The sequence below is a fragment of the Xyrauchen texanus genome, chromosome 25, assembly GCF_025860055.1.
Source record: "Xyrauchen texanus isolate HMW12.3.18 chromosome 25, RBS_HiC_50CHRs, whole genome shotgun sequence".
NCBI lineage: Eukaryota > Metazoa > Chordata > Actinopteri > Cypriniformes > Catostomidae > Xyrauchen > Xyrauchen texanus.
In genome coordinates this window covers 1947570-1967553 of record NC_068300.1, presented here as the reverse complement: position 1 = coordinate 1967553, position 19984 = coordinate 1947570, and the positions used below count along the sequence as shown (strand labels likewise).

General features: G+C 37.1%; 1 protein-coding gene and 1 pseudogene across 3 annotated transcripts in view; one reads left to right on the top strand and one right to left on the bottom strand.

Annotated features, from left to right (window-relative positions):
- Positions 1 to 10519, bottom strand: part of LOC127618558 (zinc finger protein 271-like) — a 53393-nt pseudogene extending 42874 nt beyond the window's left edge.
- LOC127618565 (gastrula zinc finger protein XlCGF26.1-like) overlaps positions 1 to 19984 on the top strand; it is a 105400-nt gene that overhangs the window by 727 nt on the left and 84689 nt on the right. The window contains exon 2 of one of the 3 annotated variants that reach the window (XM_052091096.1): positions 4022 to 4211. The exons of the other annotated variants lie outside the window; for them this stretch is intronic. Within the exon in view, the coding sequence (XP_051947056.1) occupies positions 4022 to 4211 (190 nt within the window). The remainder of the gene's footprint in view (positions 1 to 4021; positions 4212 to 19984) is intronic. 3 annotated transcript variants of the gene reach the window in all.

The window sequence follows — 19984 nt, the reverse complement described above, 5'->3', positions numbered from 1 at the left end:
ACAGCAAGTACAGTGTTTTAGAAAGTAATTAGTAATAAGTTGTGCATTTACTTTTCAGATAGAATAATAAAAACAGTAATCTAATTACACTGTAGAAGATGTAATTAGTCGTTAGTAATTAATTACTTTTTTTAGAGGAACATACCAACACTGGTTCTGTCTTTAAGGACTTCTGCTAATGTTCCAGAAACGTTGTGGTTACTTCCTAGAAAACGTTGCTAATCCCATAAGTGACTCTAGCACTTGACAATGTCATAAATATATAGTTTTGGAGAGAGTCAATGTGCATTTTTGGCAATATTTCTGCCAACGAAGACTACTTTCAAAATCTGCTAAGTATCTTCCTTGATTGAATTGTGATTTATTCATATGTTTGCATCTTTGTGATTGAAAGATCATTTTTATTGGTCGTACATGACAAATTTCTGTTTGAATTTAAACCCGTTTACGGACTTACTGTAATGTTGCCTTTGGGTTTTCAATATGTAATTTTTTTTTTTTTGCTCTTAACAATTGTTTTTGACTCCATGCCACAAATCACATGCTAAATCAAACCACATGAAATCATATATTTTCCCCCCGAACATTAAAAACACCAACACCTGACACAAACATGCACTCCAGTGGTCAAAAGCCAACTGACAAAGACACACAAATAGACAATAAAACAGCAGAAAATATTTAGAGACAAATTAAAAAAAATAACACTAGTCCCTCTCCGATGCCCCTCCCCAAGGGCCCTCCAAAAATGCCTGATAGCCACCCCACTTCCTGATGTATATAGCCAGGTTTTCTTGGGTAGGCCTAGCACACATTTGTCAATCAGCCCATGTAACTTATTGAAATGTAATCTGGAACATTTACCGTTCCAAATGAAGGACATTGCTATACTATCAAATTGCTTGAAATAAGAGAGCGGGACATCTAAGTGGGAGATTGTTGCAGGTAGTATAAATACATTTAATTTTAATAATATTAACCTTTCCAATCATAGATAAATGTAATGAAGCCCACATCGCTCAAATATTTTATTAAGGGGTGGAAAATAACTAAATCACACAAATTTGCTGGGAATATGATGCCCAAATACTTAATGCCCTGTATAGGCCACTGGAAGGCGCCTGGCTGAAAAGCCAATACTGGGCAGTATGCTGTCAGAGCCAAAGCTTCGGATATAGACCAATTAATTCTTAATGAACAAAGAAAAATTTATCCTGAGAACTTAAAATCCTGAGCAAGGATATATCTTGAGAAAAGGAATGAATATTTCTGTGGAGGCAAGGCATAGACCTAGTGGGCTTGGAGAGGAATAATACAATATAATGTGCTTAAAACAAAAGCTTATGTGCCATACCTCCCGCAACCACCTCTGGAAAATCAACTTCCCTTCTTATCGCGACTGCTAATGGTTCCAGGGCAAGAGCGAACAATAAAGGGGATAGAGGGCAACCCTGCTGGGTGCTCCTATCCATCTAATAAAAGTATTCCCGAACCAGTATATTTCCAAAACCTTAAAAAATAAACACGTTCTACCATATCAAATGCCTTTTCGGCCTCAAGTGAGTTGGCAGCGACCGGAGTCTGATCATTCTCCACTGACAACATAATATTGATGAAACACCTAATGTTATCAGAAGAGCTACGGCCCAGAATAAACCCTGCCTGATGTAAATGTATAAGAGATGTCATAACTTTACTTAAACGGTTGGAGAACATTTTTGACAATATTTTTACGTCTAGCTGGATCAGGGACATTGGACTGTAACTCTTACACTCGCTTGGATCTTTGACCTTTTTAAGAATCAGACTTGTGTCCAGGCTTGTGTCATGATTGGTGGAAGATTTCCATTCCTTAATAATTCCATATAAACTTCTAACAAAAGTGAAGCCAGTTAAACTATAAAGATCAAGATAGAATTATTAATATCAATGGCTGAGGTAAATAATTCACCAGCAGATTTTATTGAGGGAATGGTAGAAAAAGATTCTCTCTGCTTTATATATCTAGCCAAATTCTTCCCTGCTTAGTTCCCTGACTCAAAATATGACTGTCTTGCCCCTGAAGAGCAAAAACTCCACCTTCCATGACAAAATGGTATTAAATCTGAATTTTACTCTGGTCAATTCCCTGAGGCCATCAGACAACATTCGGCACTTCAGCTTTGTGTTTTGGTGAATGATGCATACTGTATGATCCGACCCCTATGAACTGCCTTAAGTGCCTCCCAAGCCACGCCCACAGAGGATAATGAGGACCAGTTGGTCTCCATCTAAACATTGATTTCATCAAAAAAAAATATTTGCAAAAGGGATACATTAAAGTGACAACTATATGATTTATTTTTCTCCATATGTGGCAATTCACCAGGGCGTGATCTGAGACTAAAATGTTTCCAATTGAGCAATCAACAACAAATGAAATGAGGGACTTGGATATATATAAAAATATATATTTTAGAATAAATCTTATGTACTGATGAAAAAAAATATAGTCTCTACCAGATGGGTTCAAAAGTCTCCAAAAATCTGTAAGACCCTGATTTGTACACTTCCTGTGAAGCGTCAATGTTGCTCTAGGGGGCTTACTCACATATGCTTCACTGTGATCAAGGACTGAAACTATCAATAGATTAAAGTCTCCTCCCAATATTATATCATGATGGGTGCCAGTGGCTTGCAACATCTCCAAGATCTATAGCGTTGGGTTTAAATATTAGCCAAAATAAACCTTTGCCCCTGAATTTCTGAAATTAACATTTGACATTTTCCACAGCATCCAATACAAATCAAAGTGAGGTGCATGTGCAGTAATCTGATTCTTTATTGTCTATCCCACAGGGATAGATATTTTTCTTTGATGTCAAGGCTCAAAAAACAAATGCATATATTACATTAAAAATAAATAAATTTGAGGTCATGTGACGCCATATGAGGAGTAGACAGGTGAGTGACAGCTCTGCGCACTTTGTACATTTTTAAAATTATTTTCATGTTATAATTTGGTGAAATTATACAAAGAAGTCAAAATCCCCGGGCTCTGGAGACATTAAAAGACACGTGTTCAAGATGAAACCTCTGATGGGTCTGCAGACCGGGGATCATTTTGGATGGCGCTGCCGGGAAATTCAGCATCAACTGTCCAGCATGTCGGTGATGCTGACAAAGGTTGTAGCTGACTTGGAGGATCTCGCTGTAATACGTCGATGAATTACGGCGATGGAAATAAAATTCTCCGAGTTGTTTACAAGAGTGGCATATGCTGAGAAACTGATCGATTATCTGGAGTCATCGGAAAGGGAATTATCCGCTAGTGACCAAAATAGACCTGGAAGGCATTTTGGAAAAACTGGAAGATTTGGAAAATAGGAGCCGAAGGAACAATGTATGGATTGTTGGAATTCCTGAGCATGAATAAGGCAGAGATATGGCGAAATTCCAGGATGTGCTCTTCCCAAGTCTGCTCAACATAACAGGCCATAACTTTGTTTTATAACTTTCTGTTACTTTGCTTTATTTCCAGATATTCCAGAGTTCTTTCTGTGTTTGTTTCCTTGCCTTTCTATCTTGACCTCTAGCGGAATTGCGCTTCAATAGTGGGGTTTCCCTTTACGTAAAACTCATATTTTACAGCGCTGTTTATAAATGGGCACTTTTCCCACTGTATTCCCAGAAATGTTTTGTTGGCTTGTTGTTTGGCTCAACCCTATGATATTTGTAATTCAGTTTGTTCCATGCACATGCGCACTCCTCACAAACCTGTCCAATTCCTTGGACTGATCTCTCCATTATTACACAATCCAAACCTGTAAAGGATCAACTTTTATTTTCTAGAATATATCAGACAATGTATATTCTCGCTGTAACAATGTAAGTGTTCATAACTTTTATCTTCATAACTTTTATCTTCATAACTTTTAAATAAGTTATTTTGTTTAACAGATTTGTTCTTGTGTACAATCATATAATAATCTTGAGTTTGATGAATGTCAGTCCATTATAATGATGATGTTTTTGTGTTCAGATGTTCATCATGAGAGAACAGATGAATGTGATCCACACTGGAGAACAGCAGATGCTGCAGATACCAGTGAAGATGTGTTCAGTGAAGCTGCTGGACTGCAGGAACCTGATGAAGATGAGAGGAGAAATCAAAGTAGAGGAACAACAGAGTGATGAATATTATGAAGAAACCACAGCAAAGGAACAACAGAGTAATGATGATGATGATGATTTTATTCCTTCAGATATGTTTCTCCTTGTAATGTTGTTTTACATATTCATGACAGGATCTGTTAGCAGATGATTTTATCACTCGAAATTCATGCTAAAAAGTTTCCCTCTATTTTGTGTTGTCAGTTTAGAAGTGCTCAGTTGTCTTTTAAGGTACATCTTTTTTTATTTTTCCAAATTCAAAACAGTTCTGCAGGAACGGTCACTCTGGATTAGGCTTTCGCTTAAAGTCTTAATTTGTCCTTTTTAACATGATGTCTTTTAAAGGATGGTTCACCAGTTGATAGACAATTTAAAGTTATTTTTCAGATAATACACTTATAGCCACGATATACTTCATACAAAATCTAAAAAACAAACTAATGGTGTGTTGGCATTTAGAGCAAAATCTGGTCAAAAAGGGGTTTATCAGTTTGTTTTGGTGGTTCATTACAGTTCGCCTGGGCAAAAGTTTAGGAACATTTCTAACCAGCTGCTGAACACCTCCTTACTGCCACTGGTCCATGTTGTCCACAACCATTCACACATAAGAAAGTCTGTTCCACAAAAATGCTAAATATCATGCAGGGGTTGCTGTCAGAAACCACGGAGCTGGTCTCCGTCAGGCCAAATGTAGCTATTCTGAAGTTTACAAAACCAAAAATGCAGAGAAGATCCCGATTTCTCTATCAGCTATTAAGAGAATTGGTCAGCGCTTTGAAACAACAGGTGATGTTGCCAGAAAGAATGGTTCAGGAAGGCCCAAAGCATCTTTATTCAGGGATGACCACCTGCTGAAGATCTCAATGTTGGGAAAAAAGCTGACAAAAACTGCCAGCAGAATTCAAGACCTCAGAAAACAAGACTATTTCGAGAAAGAAAAATAACATTGAGTGGAACAACATTGACTCTTCTTTCTGTAAAAAGTGTATCTACAAGGTTTAAACGTTTAAAGAAATCAAAAGGGAACAACTATCTCATACGAAGTTACTTTATTTGTTCAATTCTTGCTAATTTTCTGATCATTTGATAAGGGGTTTGCACCGTTAATTCATACATTGATGGTTCGTTCATCTTGTAAATGGCATGATGCAATGACATGTCATGTAATTTTGATATAAACATTTTATTTTTAGCTAATTGACACCCCTAGTATGAATCTATGGACCTTGCACAGCACAAATAAATACATTTGTCCCTCTCGAACTGATTTTTGTTAATTTACTTTGTTTACTGTAGAGCTGATGGACGTGAAAGAGGAACATCAAGAGCTGAATGAAGCAGAGAAGAAACATCATGATTTCACAACTGGAGAAAAATCTTTGTGTTGGTCAAAGACTGAAAATAATTTCTCACTAAAAAATCCTCAAAGAAGAGCAGCAAAGAAATCTCTTACTTGCTCTCAGTGTGAAAAGAATTTCGCATGTAAAAAAAATCTTAATTTACACATGAGAATTCACACAGGAGCGAAACCTTACATGTGCCATCAGTGTGGAAAATGTTTTGCATTTGCAGTTTCTCTCAAAAATCATGTCCGACATCACTGTAGCAGAGAAAAGCCATTTGAATATGATAACTGTTGTAAAGCATTTGTTGAGGATTCAGACCTAAGAAAACACCTGAAAACTCACACAAATGAGAAGCCTTACAAGTGTTCTTTTTGTGGGAAATGTTTTGCACACCTGTCCTATTTTAAAGAACACCAGAAAATTCATACCTTTGCTGGAGTTCATATGTGTTTTGAATGTGGGAAGACATTTATTACAGTCAGCAGCATGAAACAGCACCAAAGAATTCATACTGGAGAGAAACCTTACAAGTGCTCACACTGTGAAAAGAGTTTCACTCTGTCATATAACCTGAAAACACACGAGAGAATTCATACTGGAGAGAAACCTTACAAGTGCTCACACTGTGAAAAGAGTTTCACTCTGTCATATAACCTGAAAACACACGAGAGAATTCATACTGGAGAAAAACCTTACAAGTGCTCACACTGTGAAAAGAGTTTCACTCAGTCACATCACCTGAAAACACACGAGAGAATTCATACTGGAGAAAAACCTTACAAGTGCTCACACTGTGGAAAGAGTTTCACTAAGTCGTGTAATCTGAAAACACACGAGAGAATTCATACTGGAGAAAAACCTTACATGTGCTCACACTGTGAAAAGAGTTTCACTCAGTCATGTAATCTGAAAACACACGAGAGTATCCATACTGGAGAAAAACGTACGACTGCGATTAATTTGGGAAAAGTTTAAACAAAGCAAGTACTCTATATAGACATGTAAAAGAGTATTGCCCAAGAAGTCACAGTTGGTGGTCGACCAATGTGTGTTTTTCAATGGCCCATACCAATAAGCCCATTGTAAACGATATATATGTCACCGAAGTCTTTTAAATTATGATGGTTGTGGCCTGTCAGACTCTTGTTTCCTTTAAACTACCTCTTTCTGCATTTTCTATCTTTAAAATTCCAACTGTTGATGAGAGATCCCCTTTTATTTGGAAATACAGACCTGTCAGCTTGGTCCTCTTCCAACATATTTAGTTAAAGTAAGTTTTCTTCTCTTGGCTCTCAACGAAGGCGGTCACATTTTCTCACCCTCTCCCTCCCATTACCTTCCCTGCTTTGCTCCTCTCGTCACATCTAGTCTACTGTCTTGTACTTTGAGAGACTCTCTCAGCACTGCTCTCCAAACTAAGACATCATGGATTTGATCAACTGGTCTCTCAACACCATCTTCTCGACGAGAAGCTTGGGTTCGGGGGAACCTGACTGCCCTGACGGAACGTTTGCAGCTGGCTACACGATGGACGCGTGGGAGAGGTGGCGGGTCGTGTGTCTGGCGGCTCTTTCCGTGGAGGACGTTGAAGATATCTACCTATTCGGTACCATGATAACAGGTCTTCTGCTGATTGGATTAGGCATTGCCCTGGTTTATCGAGGAGTTAAGAAGACGGTGACAGCTGTCCAAAGCCTCACAAGGCTGCCCGTCATGATTGAAACAGTGGGCAGAGCTGTCTGCACTCAGACTGGGTCTATGAACCAAAATACGGATAACATCATGGTGAAGCTCACAGCTTTTCAAAGGCAAATGGATCGTTTCAGAGACCAAAATGGACCAGATGAATAGCCGTGTAAATCAGAAGCTGCTTCTCGCCTCAAGACCAAACAATCCCAATCTTATCTGTTTCGGCCGCCCTCAACCAGCACTGGCCTTGGCCAAGGCCGCTGTTGGATCAACAACTCCCCCGGAAGAACACTGCAGTGAGCCACTCTCGCGTTCCTTCCCCGTCTCCCCAGACACCTGGTGATTGTTGACTATGTCTGGGACCTGATCAAGGTTGTCTCCATGGCAACTTGCTGTGTATCGCTATGACAACCCTGCGGACTGAGGCACCTAGATTAGATGCTGGCATAGCGACTCTCCAGGCCTACACACACATGAACTCTTACACATATATACAGATATGCAATCATCCGCCCGATACCCTATCCCTCGCCTTCGCTTTGTACCCCCAGTCTGACAGGCGGGTCTGTGACCAGCGCCGAAAAATGGCTGCAGGACCGGATGGCTGCTTGCCTGTGCTGGGCCACCTCCACCCCCAATCCCCTCCCCTGTTGCAAGTCTTGTTCATGTTGTAGAGTGTACTGATTATGTGCTAATGTTGCTGAGGTGTTTTTTTTCTGTTCCCACACTGTACTTCTTAAGGAGCATAGTCTGGGGGCTGCCTTTTTTTTTTTTTTCCTCCACCTCTCCTCCATGTCATGCTGTATTTCTTTCTAATTCCCTGTCTTCCTGTCCTGTCTACCCCCTTGTCATATGTATGTTTGTATGGACAGGTCGATGGCCAATTTCACTGGTTTACTATGTGACAATAAAGGACTACTATTACTACTACTACATCTTTGTCTTCTTTAATCACTGAGATCGTTCATTCTTCACTGTCCTCTGGTTTGGTTCCTATATCATTCAAAACTGCTTCAATAACCCCAATACTCAAGAAACCAGGGGCCGATCCTACAAATGTTGATAATTGTTGTCCTATTTCAGATTTACCGTTTATTTCATAAATTTGTTTGGAAAGGAGTGTTGCAGTTCAGATTCATGATTGTCTTTCAGCTAATAATTTGTTTGAACAATTTCAATTTGGTTTACTTCCACATCATAGTACGAAAACTGCACTTGTCAAAATGACTAATGATCTGCTGTTGGCTGCAGATTCTGGTCAGCTGTCAATACTCATTCTTCTTGATCTGAGTGCGGCCTTTGATACGATCTCCCATAAAATCCTCCTAGACAGGCTGGACTCAGTTGGAATTACGGACACCCTCTGTCTTGGTTTCGATCGTATCTTTCTGGTCGCACTCAGTTCATACAACTCATACATTTTAGATCTAAATCATCAAGTTATCACTGGCGTTACACAAGGCTCAGTGTTGGGCCCTCTTCTATTTCTTATTTACTGCCCCTTTATCATATATTTTGGAAACATGGTGTCAATTTTAACTGTTGAGCCGATGATACCCAGTTCTACCTGTCTTCCAAACACACTTCTTCCCTTCCTCCAGCTGTTTATCTGAAATTAAAAACTGGTTCCCATCTAATTTTCTCAAATTACATTGTGGAAAAACGAAATTCTCCTTTGAAGAACCACATCTATTTTTGGCAAAAACTGATTTTCGACCGTGACTATCGATCAGTCCACTGCTTCTCCTTCACCACAGGCTAAGAGTCTGGGTGTTGTCCTTGATAGCACCGTATCCTTTGAAGCCCATGTTAATAACATAACTCGCTCTGCATTCTTTCATTTACGTAATATTAATCGTCTTCGTCCCTCTCTCACATTGAACAGTACTACCATTCTTATTCATGCACTGGTTACATCACATTTTGATTACTGCAATGCTATCCTCTTTGGTCTTCCATACAAACTTCTTCATAAACTTCAGCAGGTCCAGAACTCAGCTGCACAAATAATTTCTAGAACCCCCTCTAACACGTTTCACCTGTTCTTCAACATTTGCTTCTGGTTAAGCACCGAATTGATTTAAAAATCTTGCTTTTACATACAAGGCTTTAAATAATCTTACTACCTACTCGTACCCTCAGATCTGATCACTGTTATACAGCCCCTTACTTATGGTATTCCCTTCCTCTGGACATTTATAACAGTGAGTCATCATACTTTTAAATCTCGTCTTAAAACACCTTTTTAAAGGCTTTCTTGTAACTTTGCATGCAATTAGTTCATACTTTGTATCTTCCAGTGTTTAATTGCATATCATAGTATTGTTTGTTTAATGTTGTTATTGTTGATTCTTTTAAGGATGGCTTATTTGTGTTCTGTTTGTAAGGTGACCTTGAGTGTCGTGAAAGGCGCCTATAAATAAAATTCATTATTATTACTATCTCCATTTATCTCGGATTAGCTTTTGTTGACGTCATTAGTCTTGGGGTTTACATACTTTTTCCAAACTACACTTTGAATAGTTGAATGATGAATTCAATATGAACAAGAACAATACAATAATTTGTGTGTTACTAGTTACAATAAAATGTGTTTGTTCATTAGTTTAACTTAGATGATGGTCTATCCAGATTTTAAGACAATGTTCTTCATAGACCATATAACGAAGTGCTGAACTATAAACTTTGAAGAAGGATTTGATATCATTGGGTCTCTGTGTCATTTCTTTCTTCCCTCATCTGAGCCGCATCGAGACGGGGATTGCAGATCAAGAAAATAAATTAAATACATTGAATGACAAAATGATCTAACACTTATTAATGCGTTACACCAACACTGGACAGAACTTCACCAATAATTAATCAAACTGGACTAAATTATAAACATAAGTTGAGCCACAGACAGACAGAAAGTGTAAATAAACCTGTTCTTGAACGTTTTAGTTGATTTGTTTACCTCTTGAATATGACCAGTAATCCCAAATATGCATTTAAACAAACTCGAGGAAAGCAGAAGATCGTTTTTTGTGCCCCACTCTCACCGAACATTGAACTCATTTACAATCAGCCGCTGATTTAAAGAGATCATCGATCAGAAATTAATCATAATATTCTCAGATTTCTGTGTTTCTCCTGAAACTGATTATTTTTAAGCATCAGTCACAAAACAAAGTGCCATGATGAGATACAAAAGATTATTTTACAGAGATTAAAACGCCTAAGAGAGAAAAATATCAATCAAAAATCAATATAAATCACAAATGATGTTGAACACTTACCGAAATGAGTTCTTCTGGTGTTTTCTGGAGGTTTGCAAAACAACTTCTGGTGTATTTCCGCCACCAACTGGACTGGAGTGTTGATGCGCTTGAGAACAAATATCTGATTAATCAGCCCTGATCTTCTTCTTCTTGTGTTGTTTAATGGCGGTTGAGAATCTGACATATGGTGTAATACCGCCACCAACTGGACTGGAGTGAAGCATAAGATTTTTTAATAAAATAAGATAAGATTTCTCTTTGTATTTTTGACTGTCCTGTTGTCTCACTTTAAATACATGATATACTTTAAACTGTTTTACAGCATTATACAGAAAAATTAAGTAAATGTTTCTATTAATTTATTTTGTCCTCTACATGGTTTAGCAGAAACATTCAACAGCATTTGGGAAACTACATTTAAGATAACATTTCACCCCAAAAGTAAACTGCTGTCATCATTTACTCACCCTCATGTTGTTCCAAACCATCTCTTCTGTTGAACACAAAAGGAAAACATGTATTGTTGTGACACATAATTAAATAGACTAATGATGGCGTGTCTGTTTCTGTCAGAAAGTTGGCCCGTTATTTCCCCATCCCAAATCCCCTGCCATCTCCTTTTTAGTTTCTGCTTTCCTAAATGGGATGTTTGTCTTTTATAGATTGTCTCTAGTATATTCTATGGATTTTAAAAATATAATTTTTGGAAACACTGAACGTTGAATTTGTTAACATTTGTTAACTACATTAGTTAAAATGAACTAACAACGAACATTTTATTTTTATACATAAAGATATAAATTAACTAAGATTAATAAATGCAGTAAAATATATATATATTTTTTTTAGTTTATACAAAATGCTTTTACTAATGTTAAAAAGTACAAACTTATTGAAAAGAGTTACTTTTAATTAATTATATATAACAAGATATTACTGAAATAAGAGTTGTAAGATATCTCACAGGTCTTTGCAACAGCTCTAGATTCTGTAAACAGCCAACAGAAATGTGGCAATGATGCTTTCGGCCTGTCAATCATTTTACGTGTTCTCATAGTATTGTAGTTGCAGCAAAATATTGAGGCCTACTGACATTTTTAAGTCATGTTGTTCATAAAAGTTATTGTTGAGGGCACCATTTTGCTGCTGATGTTATAAGCAACTGTTTCTGCACAATGTCTGTCTCAAAAAAGCAAATTCTTTGGTGTTTTTTGAAAGAGGGGGCATGGCTAATTCAATGTCTGTGTCTTGTAAAAGTAGAATGGCTAAAATAGCTTACAACACATTTAAACTAATTAATAAAACTGACCAAAATTATTTTGATAAGTGGTTCCAAATTTAACACATTATTTTGTAGAGTAGATGGAGCCAATAGTGCTCCAATAACACAATGGTGATTGAGGATTTCTCTCATTCTCTCCAAAGATCAAAGTTTAAACCTTCAACCTTTGAGGATGAACTATGACACACCACACAAAGACCTTGAAATTATAAATAATAATAATAAAAACAATTAATAATTTATCCTGTCATATTTTCAGTGTATTTGTCTTGAACGTTGTCCCCTCTAAATGTTATACTCATGAACAATCAAATGTTTTTCAACCTGGTATCCATGAATATACTGTAATATATTGCAGCAAAACGTTTCCTGATGTCACTTACTGTTCTGGTTGCTGCCGGCATGCTGCACTGGTATAGAATAGCATAGGATTTATGGACAATTGGATGAGTTTTTGGGGTAGACCTGACCTGCTAAAATGAGACAGACTCCATCCCTCCAGGAAAGGTGCTACTCTTCTCTCTATTAATTTGGCTCATAGTCTTAATAATGAAAGTATTTGACTAACTGTGGCCCAGGTCAGGAAACAGACAAACTGGATAATCCGAACGTCTGCCAGCTGCCTTGATACGTCACACAGGTCACATAAACTACAACACATAGAGACTCTATAACCTAGCTATCACATAGAGACTGTGTCTGTTTCTGAACTACCAAATACAAACCACTTACTAAAGCATTTAGACATTTTTTTATTAAGGTCAAACTTTTAAAAATTAAAAAATAAATGTTAAGATAAATATTATATAAAGGTAGGGCTACTAAACATTAGATGAACATCTAAACATCTTTGTAAATTAAATTATTACAGATCATAGTTTTGATTCATGCTGTTTGACGAACTGTCTTCAAGTTGAGTTATTAGTAAATTGAAGTTTAGTTTAAACTAAAAACTATAAATAAGCGCCTCGCCTGAAGGGTTGAGGAGGAGGTATTGCTACAATTTACAGTAAAGGTTTTGGTGTTACTCAGACAGGATATAAATTTAAGTCTTTTGAACTAATAATGCTTAATGTGACACCGTCAGATATATATAAAAAAGTCTGTTGTCTTTTACCCTTGCTACAGTATATAGATCACCCAGGCTGTACTCAGATTTCCTTGGTGAATTTGCTAATTTTCTATCAGATCTATTAGTTAATGTAGATAGAGCTTTAATTGATGGTGACTTCAACATTCACATAGATAATGAAAATGACATATTGGGATTAGCATTTTTCGATATTGTCATTCTCTAATGGAGTCAGACAAAATGTGACAGATCCAACTCATCACCATAATCATACGCTAGATTTAATTCTATCATATGGAGTTGATGTTGATAATATAGAAATTCTGCAGCAGAGCGATGACATCTCGGATCTTTACCTTGTCTCTTGTATGCTGCAATCAGTTAATGTTACTCAATCTACACGTTCAGGTAGAACTATTCTTTCGACCACTAAAGATAGCTTCACTAATAATCTTCCAGAATTGTCTCATACTCAGTAAGGCAAAAGGTCTAGAAGAACTTGATGTAATAACAGAAAATACAAATAGTCTTTTCTAGCTCTCTTGACAGTGTCGCCCCCTTCGATTACGGAAAATGTAAGAAAAAAGCCCTGCACCACGGTACAATGATCACACTTATGCTCTCAAGAGAGCAGCTTGGAAACTGGAGCGCGAGTTGAAAAATGTTGGTCAGCAATTTTTTGAAAACTCATAGAAAATAACAATAACAATCCTAAGTGTTTATTACATACTGCAGCTAAATTGATTAGGAATAAAACATAGACTGAACCAGATATTCCATCACAGCACAATAGTAATGACTTCATGTATTTCTTTACTGATAATTTTTCTTCGCTGTCCTTCGCTGTCATACGTCATGAAGAGCTAACAAACTTATCAAAAAAATCAAAAGTCATAACATGTATGTTAGATCCAATACCAACTAAGCTCTTGAAAGAGGTATTCCCTGTAATCTCAGAACCTCTTCTTAATATTATTAACTCTTAAATTAAATGTATTAAGACAATTTCAAATGGAAGTTATACTATTTATTAAGAAGCAACTTGATCTTGGAGAACTGGCTAATTATAGACCGATTTCAAATCTCCTGTTTATGTTGAAAATACTAGAAAATGCAGTATCCTCCCAAATATGTTCATATGAACAATTTCAGTCAGGATTTAGGCCTCATCACTGTACAGAGACAGCACTTATCCGAGTTACAAATGCCTTGCTCTTATCATCTGAGTGCAGCTGCATTTCTCTTCTAGGAATTTTAGACCTTAGTGCTGCATTCAACATCATGACATTCTCTTGAATAGGATGGAGAATTAAGTTGGCATTTGTGGAGTTGCATTAGCATGGTTTAGGTCTTTTTATCAGACCGTTATCATATTTTGTGTGTAAACAAGGGATTGTCAAATAAAAAAATGTACGGACTGCTACAGGGATAATTTTAGGGCCTCTGCTTTTCTCCTTATACATGCTTCTCCTGGGAGATATTATCAGGAATTGTTTTCCACTCTTATGCAGATGATACCCAACTTTATATTTCTTCTAAACCCAAATTTCACAATTCTCCAAATTATAGTATATTAATGAAATCAATGATTGGATGACCTGAAATGTCCTTCTACTCAATTCCAAAAAGTAGTAATTATTGGAAAAATTGCTAAGTTACGACGCATGCTCTCTGCTGCTGATACCGAAAAAACTAATTAATGCATTCATTACCTCAAGACTATATTATTGTAATGCATGTACTGTACATTAGACAATGGCTCAACAAGATAGACTCCCAAGGTTAGATTTAGAACAATCTAAAGTTAAAAATGTTGCCTTAGAAAATGTACTTTTCAAGATTGTCAACCTTGGCATACCTCTTTCCCACTTTGTTCTTCTCCTGTTGTTTAACTTCATTACAAAACTTAGTATCGTCCAATAGTGTATTGTTAAATTTCCATATTGGACTTATGTTTGTCTCATTTCCGCCTGGAGAGAGGGTCAAAGATATTACACAATGATCAGTCAGGGGTGATGCTGAAATTTCACATCTATTTACTTCATTAGCCAGATTGTCTGAAATTAACCAATAATCTAATCTTGAGCAATGACCATTATTAGATGCATTGAACCAGGTAAATTGTTTTCTAGTTAAGTTTTTCATTCTCCAATAATCAATCAGATTGGCCTCTGTGATCAGTTCAACTATTGTTTCATCAAATGTGACACTTTCTCCTTGATCTGGAAGATTTTTGACTAGATAGCACATTGTATAGTGGTGGCGTAGTGGGCTAAAGCACAACTGTTAATCAGAAGGTCGCTGGTTTGTTCCCCACGGCCACCACCATTGTGTCCTTGTAATAAGTGCACTGTAAGTCACTTTGGATAAAAGTGTCTGCCAAATACATAAATGTAAATGTGATACAGTACGTAGATGATCTGTTAATTTGCTCAACAACATTAGAACAATGTCATCAAGATTCTATCAAAGTGCTCAGTAAATTGGCTAACGGAGGCCACAAGGTCTCTAAAGAAAAATCGCAATACTTCCTACCACAGGTAGAATATTTAGGATGAATCATTTCACATAAAGCAGTAAAGCACCTCAACCACAAACAGTGGGACAAATGATAACCTTTATAGGTATGACCTATAAAGTATGTGATTGGATAGAAGATTACGCTATCAAAACAGTCCTCTTAAGGGCATTGATGAAACAGACAGAGCATCAGTATTTATGAGCTCGACCAACATGGGACACTGCTGCATTGATAGCATTTACAGCTCCAGCTGTAGCAACCCCAGAGCTTCCACAGTGACAATGGGCTACCCAGTAATAATTTACATCCAACATGATGTAGCAGAAATATTAGAACAAGGTAGATTTGTTTTAACCCAAGCCAGGTGTTTGAAATATTCAACACTGCTAACTTATGCACAACAATAAACCCAGCCAAATTCATTCCTCTAGAAGGGGAGGGAACACGTCATGGATGTGTAATAGACTATTTTGATTTTACTTGTTTAAGACCAGATTTTGAGTCAACACCTATCATTGATGCAGAGGCTGATTATTATGTAGATGAGTCATGTTTCAGAGACCATCTTGGAAATCGTGCTAAGAATGCTATTGTTAAGAGAAAAGACAATAGTTTTGTTCCAATTTTGTTACAGCATTGTGCACAACCATGCTCTGCACATTTGGCTGAATTTGTGTCTGTCTATCATCCACAAACACAGTGAATGGTAGAAATAGTGAATGGACCTCTCAAAGCTAAGCTTAAAAAAATTTGTGCTGACACCAAACTTAATTAGGTTGATGCTCTACCTCTTGCATTGATGAGTTACTGCATGCAGACCAACATAATCACTAATCTAACACTGCACGAAATGTTAAAAGGCAGACCCATGCCAGAACCATATTTGAGAGGTCCCTATGAAGACCTTTATAACAGTTGCAGATGGAATTAAGGGCTTACATAAGACAATTAACAACATTAAGCCATTTATTTACAGGAACAAAGAAGGGGACACAGGGAAGAAGTGCCCTGTCCCATAGTTCCTAGAGACATTTACATTTATGCATTTGGCAGACTTTATTTATACAAAGCGACTTACAGTGCATTTATCACAGGGACAATTCGCCCGGAGCAATCTGGAGTTAAGTGCCTTGCTCAACAACACAATGGTGATGGCTGTGGAACCAGCAGCCTTCTGATTACCAATTATGTGCTTTAGCCCACTATGCCACCACCACTCACACAGAGCCCAAGTGTATCTGAGAGTTTTTAGGAGGAAGTGGAATAAACCCAGAAGGGAAGGATCTTATACAGCAGTAAGGGCAACCCCAACAACAGTACAAGTAGAAGGTAGCTCAATGTGGTATCATTTGAATCTCTACATTAGAGTGCCTAGATTGACATTTATACTTATGTTGGTACATCTGATGCAGCAGTTGCCCCAGAACCAAGGCCTTCTAGAGGCATATCCCCAGTCCCAGGTTAGGAAGAGTTTCCCACGTTTGAGTGAAAAGTTAGTTATTTTCCTAGAATATTTTTCCAGATTTTTTATCAATACTTGCCCAGCACCAATTTTCAATATGAATAAGCATTTGAAGCCCCAAAGTGTTTGCACCAAATTTAAAGGAATTTTCACTCTGTCATGCAGGAAGATCCCACCTGCAATGTATTTAATTGCCACCAAATACATAGTCTGTGGACACTCAGTTTTTAAGCATATTATTCACTTTTATGACTTGTAAGGTATATGAATGTGTTAAACTGTATACCCTTAGGGTTATTCAATGTGTTTTATGAATAATATGACATGTAAATCAATTTCAAACAGGCATTTCCTGTAATTTTGCTGAATCACAAAGTAAGTGCCCACCTAACCAGCTCAGAAAGCTATCCATGTATTTTTGATAATGTAAATACATTGTATTTACATTATCAAAAATACATGGTTGGTGGACATCCATTTTTAAAGGCATAATATGAAATTTAAGACAAAATTTCATAAGACGTATGACAAAAACGTGCCTTGCTCAACGTTAGGTGACTATGTGACTCCCTGCACCCTTCAAAATCTCATAAACCAACTGTCCACCAACCATGTATATTTTGTATTTTATACATTGCAGATGGGATCTCTATTTTTCAGAGTGGGGACCACTTAGAGAGATGAAACCTGCACTCCTGTGTTTGTCTCCTGTTCATGTTTAAAATATTATGAAGATTGGAGAAAGTCATAAATTTTATCAAAATATTTGACTTTCTCTGAACTACTTCATATTTGCACCATTGAAAGGGGTGGCTAGGGCAAGCACAGGAGTACCATTTTTAAGTCTCTAAGTGGTCCCAACTCTGAGATATGGAGATCCCATCTACAATTTATGCAGTACAATGCAAAAATATACATAGATGGTAGACAGTTGATTTTTGAATTTTGAAGTGTGAATGTTGTTCAGAGGGAGTCACAGAGTCAAGTAAAAGTTTTGTTAGTATTTTGATTATGGACCTAATAAAAAATGTCCACCATCCATGTATTATTGATAAATAATGGCAAATACATTTTACAAGTGACCATCCCATTTCCAATGTATTTAAATGATAAAAAATACATGGTTGTATATTTTTGCATTGTGGACAGTCGATTTTTGAGGTTTTGAAGGGTGCATACTTTTCAGGGGGAATCATACAGTTACCATAATATGTTTTTTTGTCAACATTTTGATCATGCACCTTATAAAAATGAATGTCCATGAACCAGGATTCAGAACCCATTATATACATTTCACAAGGGACCATCTCATATAAAATTAATTGAATTGGTGTCAAAGACATGGTTGGTGGACATCAAGTCCTCAAGACATCAAGCCATACAGGAATGTCCCAGCTGCAATATATTCAATTGCATCTAAACACATTAATTGTGGTCAGTCCTGTTTTATGCTCGTTATACTTCGTTAACTTCAACTGCCACCTCACTACTGCAGCTCTCCTACTTTCCATGTCTCTACTCAAACCGGTTGCTGAGTCTTCCAGTGCCTCTCCTGACAACCGTACCCCTCCTCTTGACCTCAATGGGGAGAAAGCCTACCAAGTCAACACTCTAATTGACTCTCGACATTGGGGCAGAGTCTTAGATTGGGACTAAGGACCAGAGGAACAATCTTGGGTCTCTTCGGAAGACATTCTGGACCATTCGCTCATCTCAGAATTTCATCTAGCCCATCCTTACCGTCCGGCTCTTGGGCCCTGGGCAGACCTCCTGTACGCTCTAAAGGGGGTCTTCAAAGGGGGGAGTACCATCTGATGCGACAGTACTCCCCCTTTCTCCGTCTGTTCACACAAGATCCCTTCTGCCAAGTATTATCCTCAACCAGGACTACACTTCCCAGCATCTCCTTCTCGCCATTGACTCTCACACCTGAATTCCATTCACCTATCACTCCCAGTGTATATAATATCTGCGCTCACTGCAAAGTTTTGCCAATTCACCCCATTGTCTGGTATTTCTGAGCGTTATCTTTATCTACTGCCTGCCTGTTGTGATTATTGCCTATACCTTGGATTACCTCTTTGTTTACCATCTTTGATTTGTTTGTTTATCTGGATTGCTTACCTGGTTTTGACCTCTGCCTGTTTAACTATTTGTATTAAACTCTGCACATAAATCTTCACTCAGACCCGTTTCACCAATGGTAACTTCCCTCATGCCCTTTGGCTCTGTCCTAACATACAGATATTTTGGTCTGAGGTCGTGAGTAGACTTGCAGAGATTGTCATCCTTGGCATACCTCTTTCCAACTTAGTTCTCCTGGGGTGACACATCTGGTATAGAAATAGCTAGCCACATTAAATCATTGATATGTGTAGCCATTACAATTGCAAAGAAGATATTGCTTAAGCGGAAAGTCAGAACAAAGATATCCATAACATACTGGCTCAACTTACTGATAGAACACTTCAATTATGAAAAATAAACAGCAAGAAATGCATAAAACATAAAAACAGCAAGAAATGTATAAAACAAAAATATCTAGACTCCTGTGGCCCTTTTTAAAATACCTAGAGAACCAAGTCCTTTATTAACTTTAATTTGATATCTTGGCCTGAACTTCCTTCCTACTTTCAAATATACTTCCTAAACAGAACCCAACGTGTAACTATATGCTTTAATATAATTCCATACACTACCTGTCTGTCTGTCTTAGTAAGTACTTACACTAAACACTAAGTAAAATAAACACATTATAAGATTATGAAGCAAAGACTTTATTCATCCACCAGACTAAAATGTAAACATGCTAGTTATATTTACACAAGTTTATATGGGAAATACTATATATTTTAAAATTAATAATACACTTGTGACTAAATTAACTATTTAAAAGAGACAGTTTTTAAATGCATAACATAAGTAAAAAATAATAATTAATCTCCAGATATACTTGCATAGGTGTTAATTTGCAAATTACATTGTGCATGACAAGTCATTTTTCCAACATTTGTTTGCAGACAGACTGTTTCCCTTTTAATTGACTGTATCAAACTTCCAGTGGGTCAGAAATTTAAATGCATTAAATTAACTGTACCTTTAAACATTACATTTGTGGATTACATTTATTAATTTCCTCAAAATTCTACAAACTATACCCCCATAATGACAACGTGAAAGAAGTTTGTTTGAAATCTTTG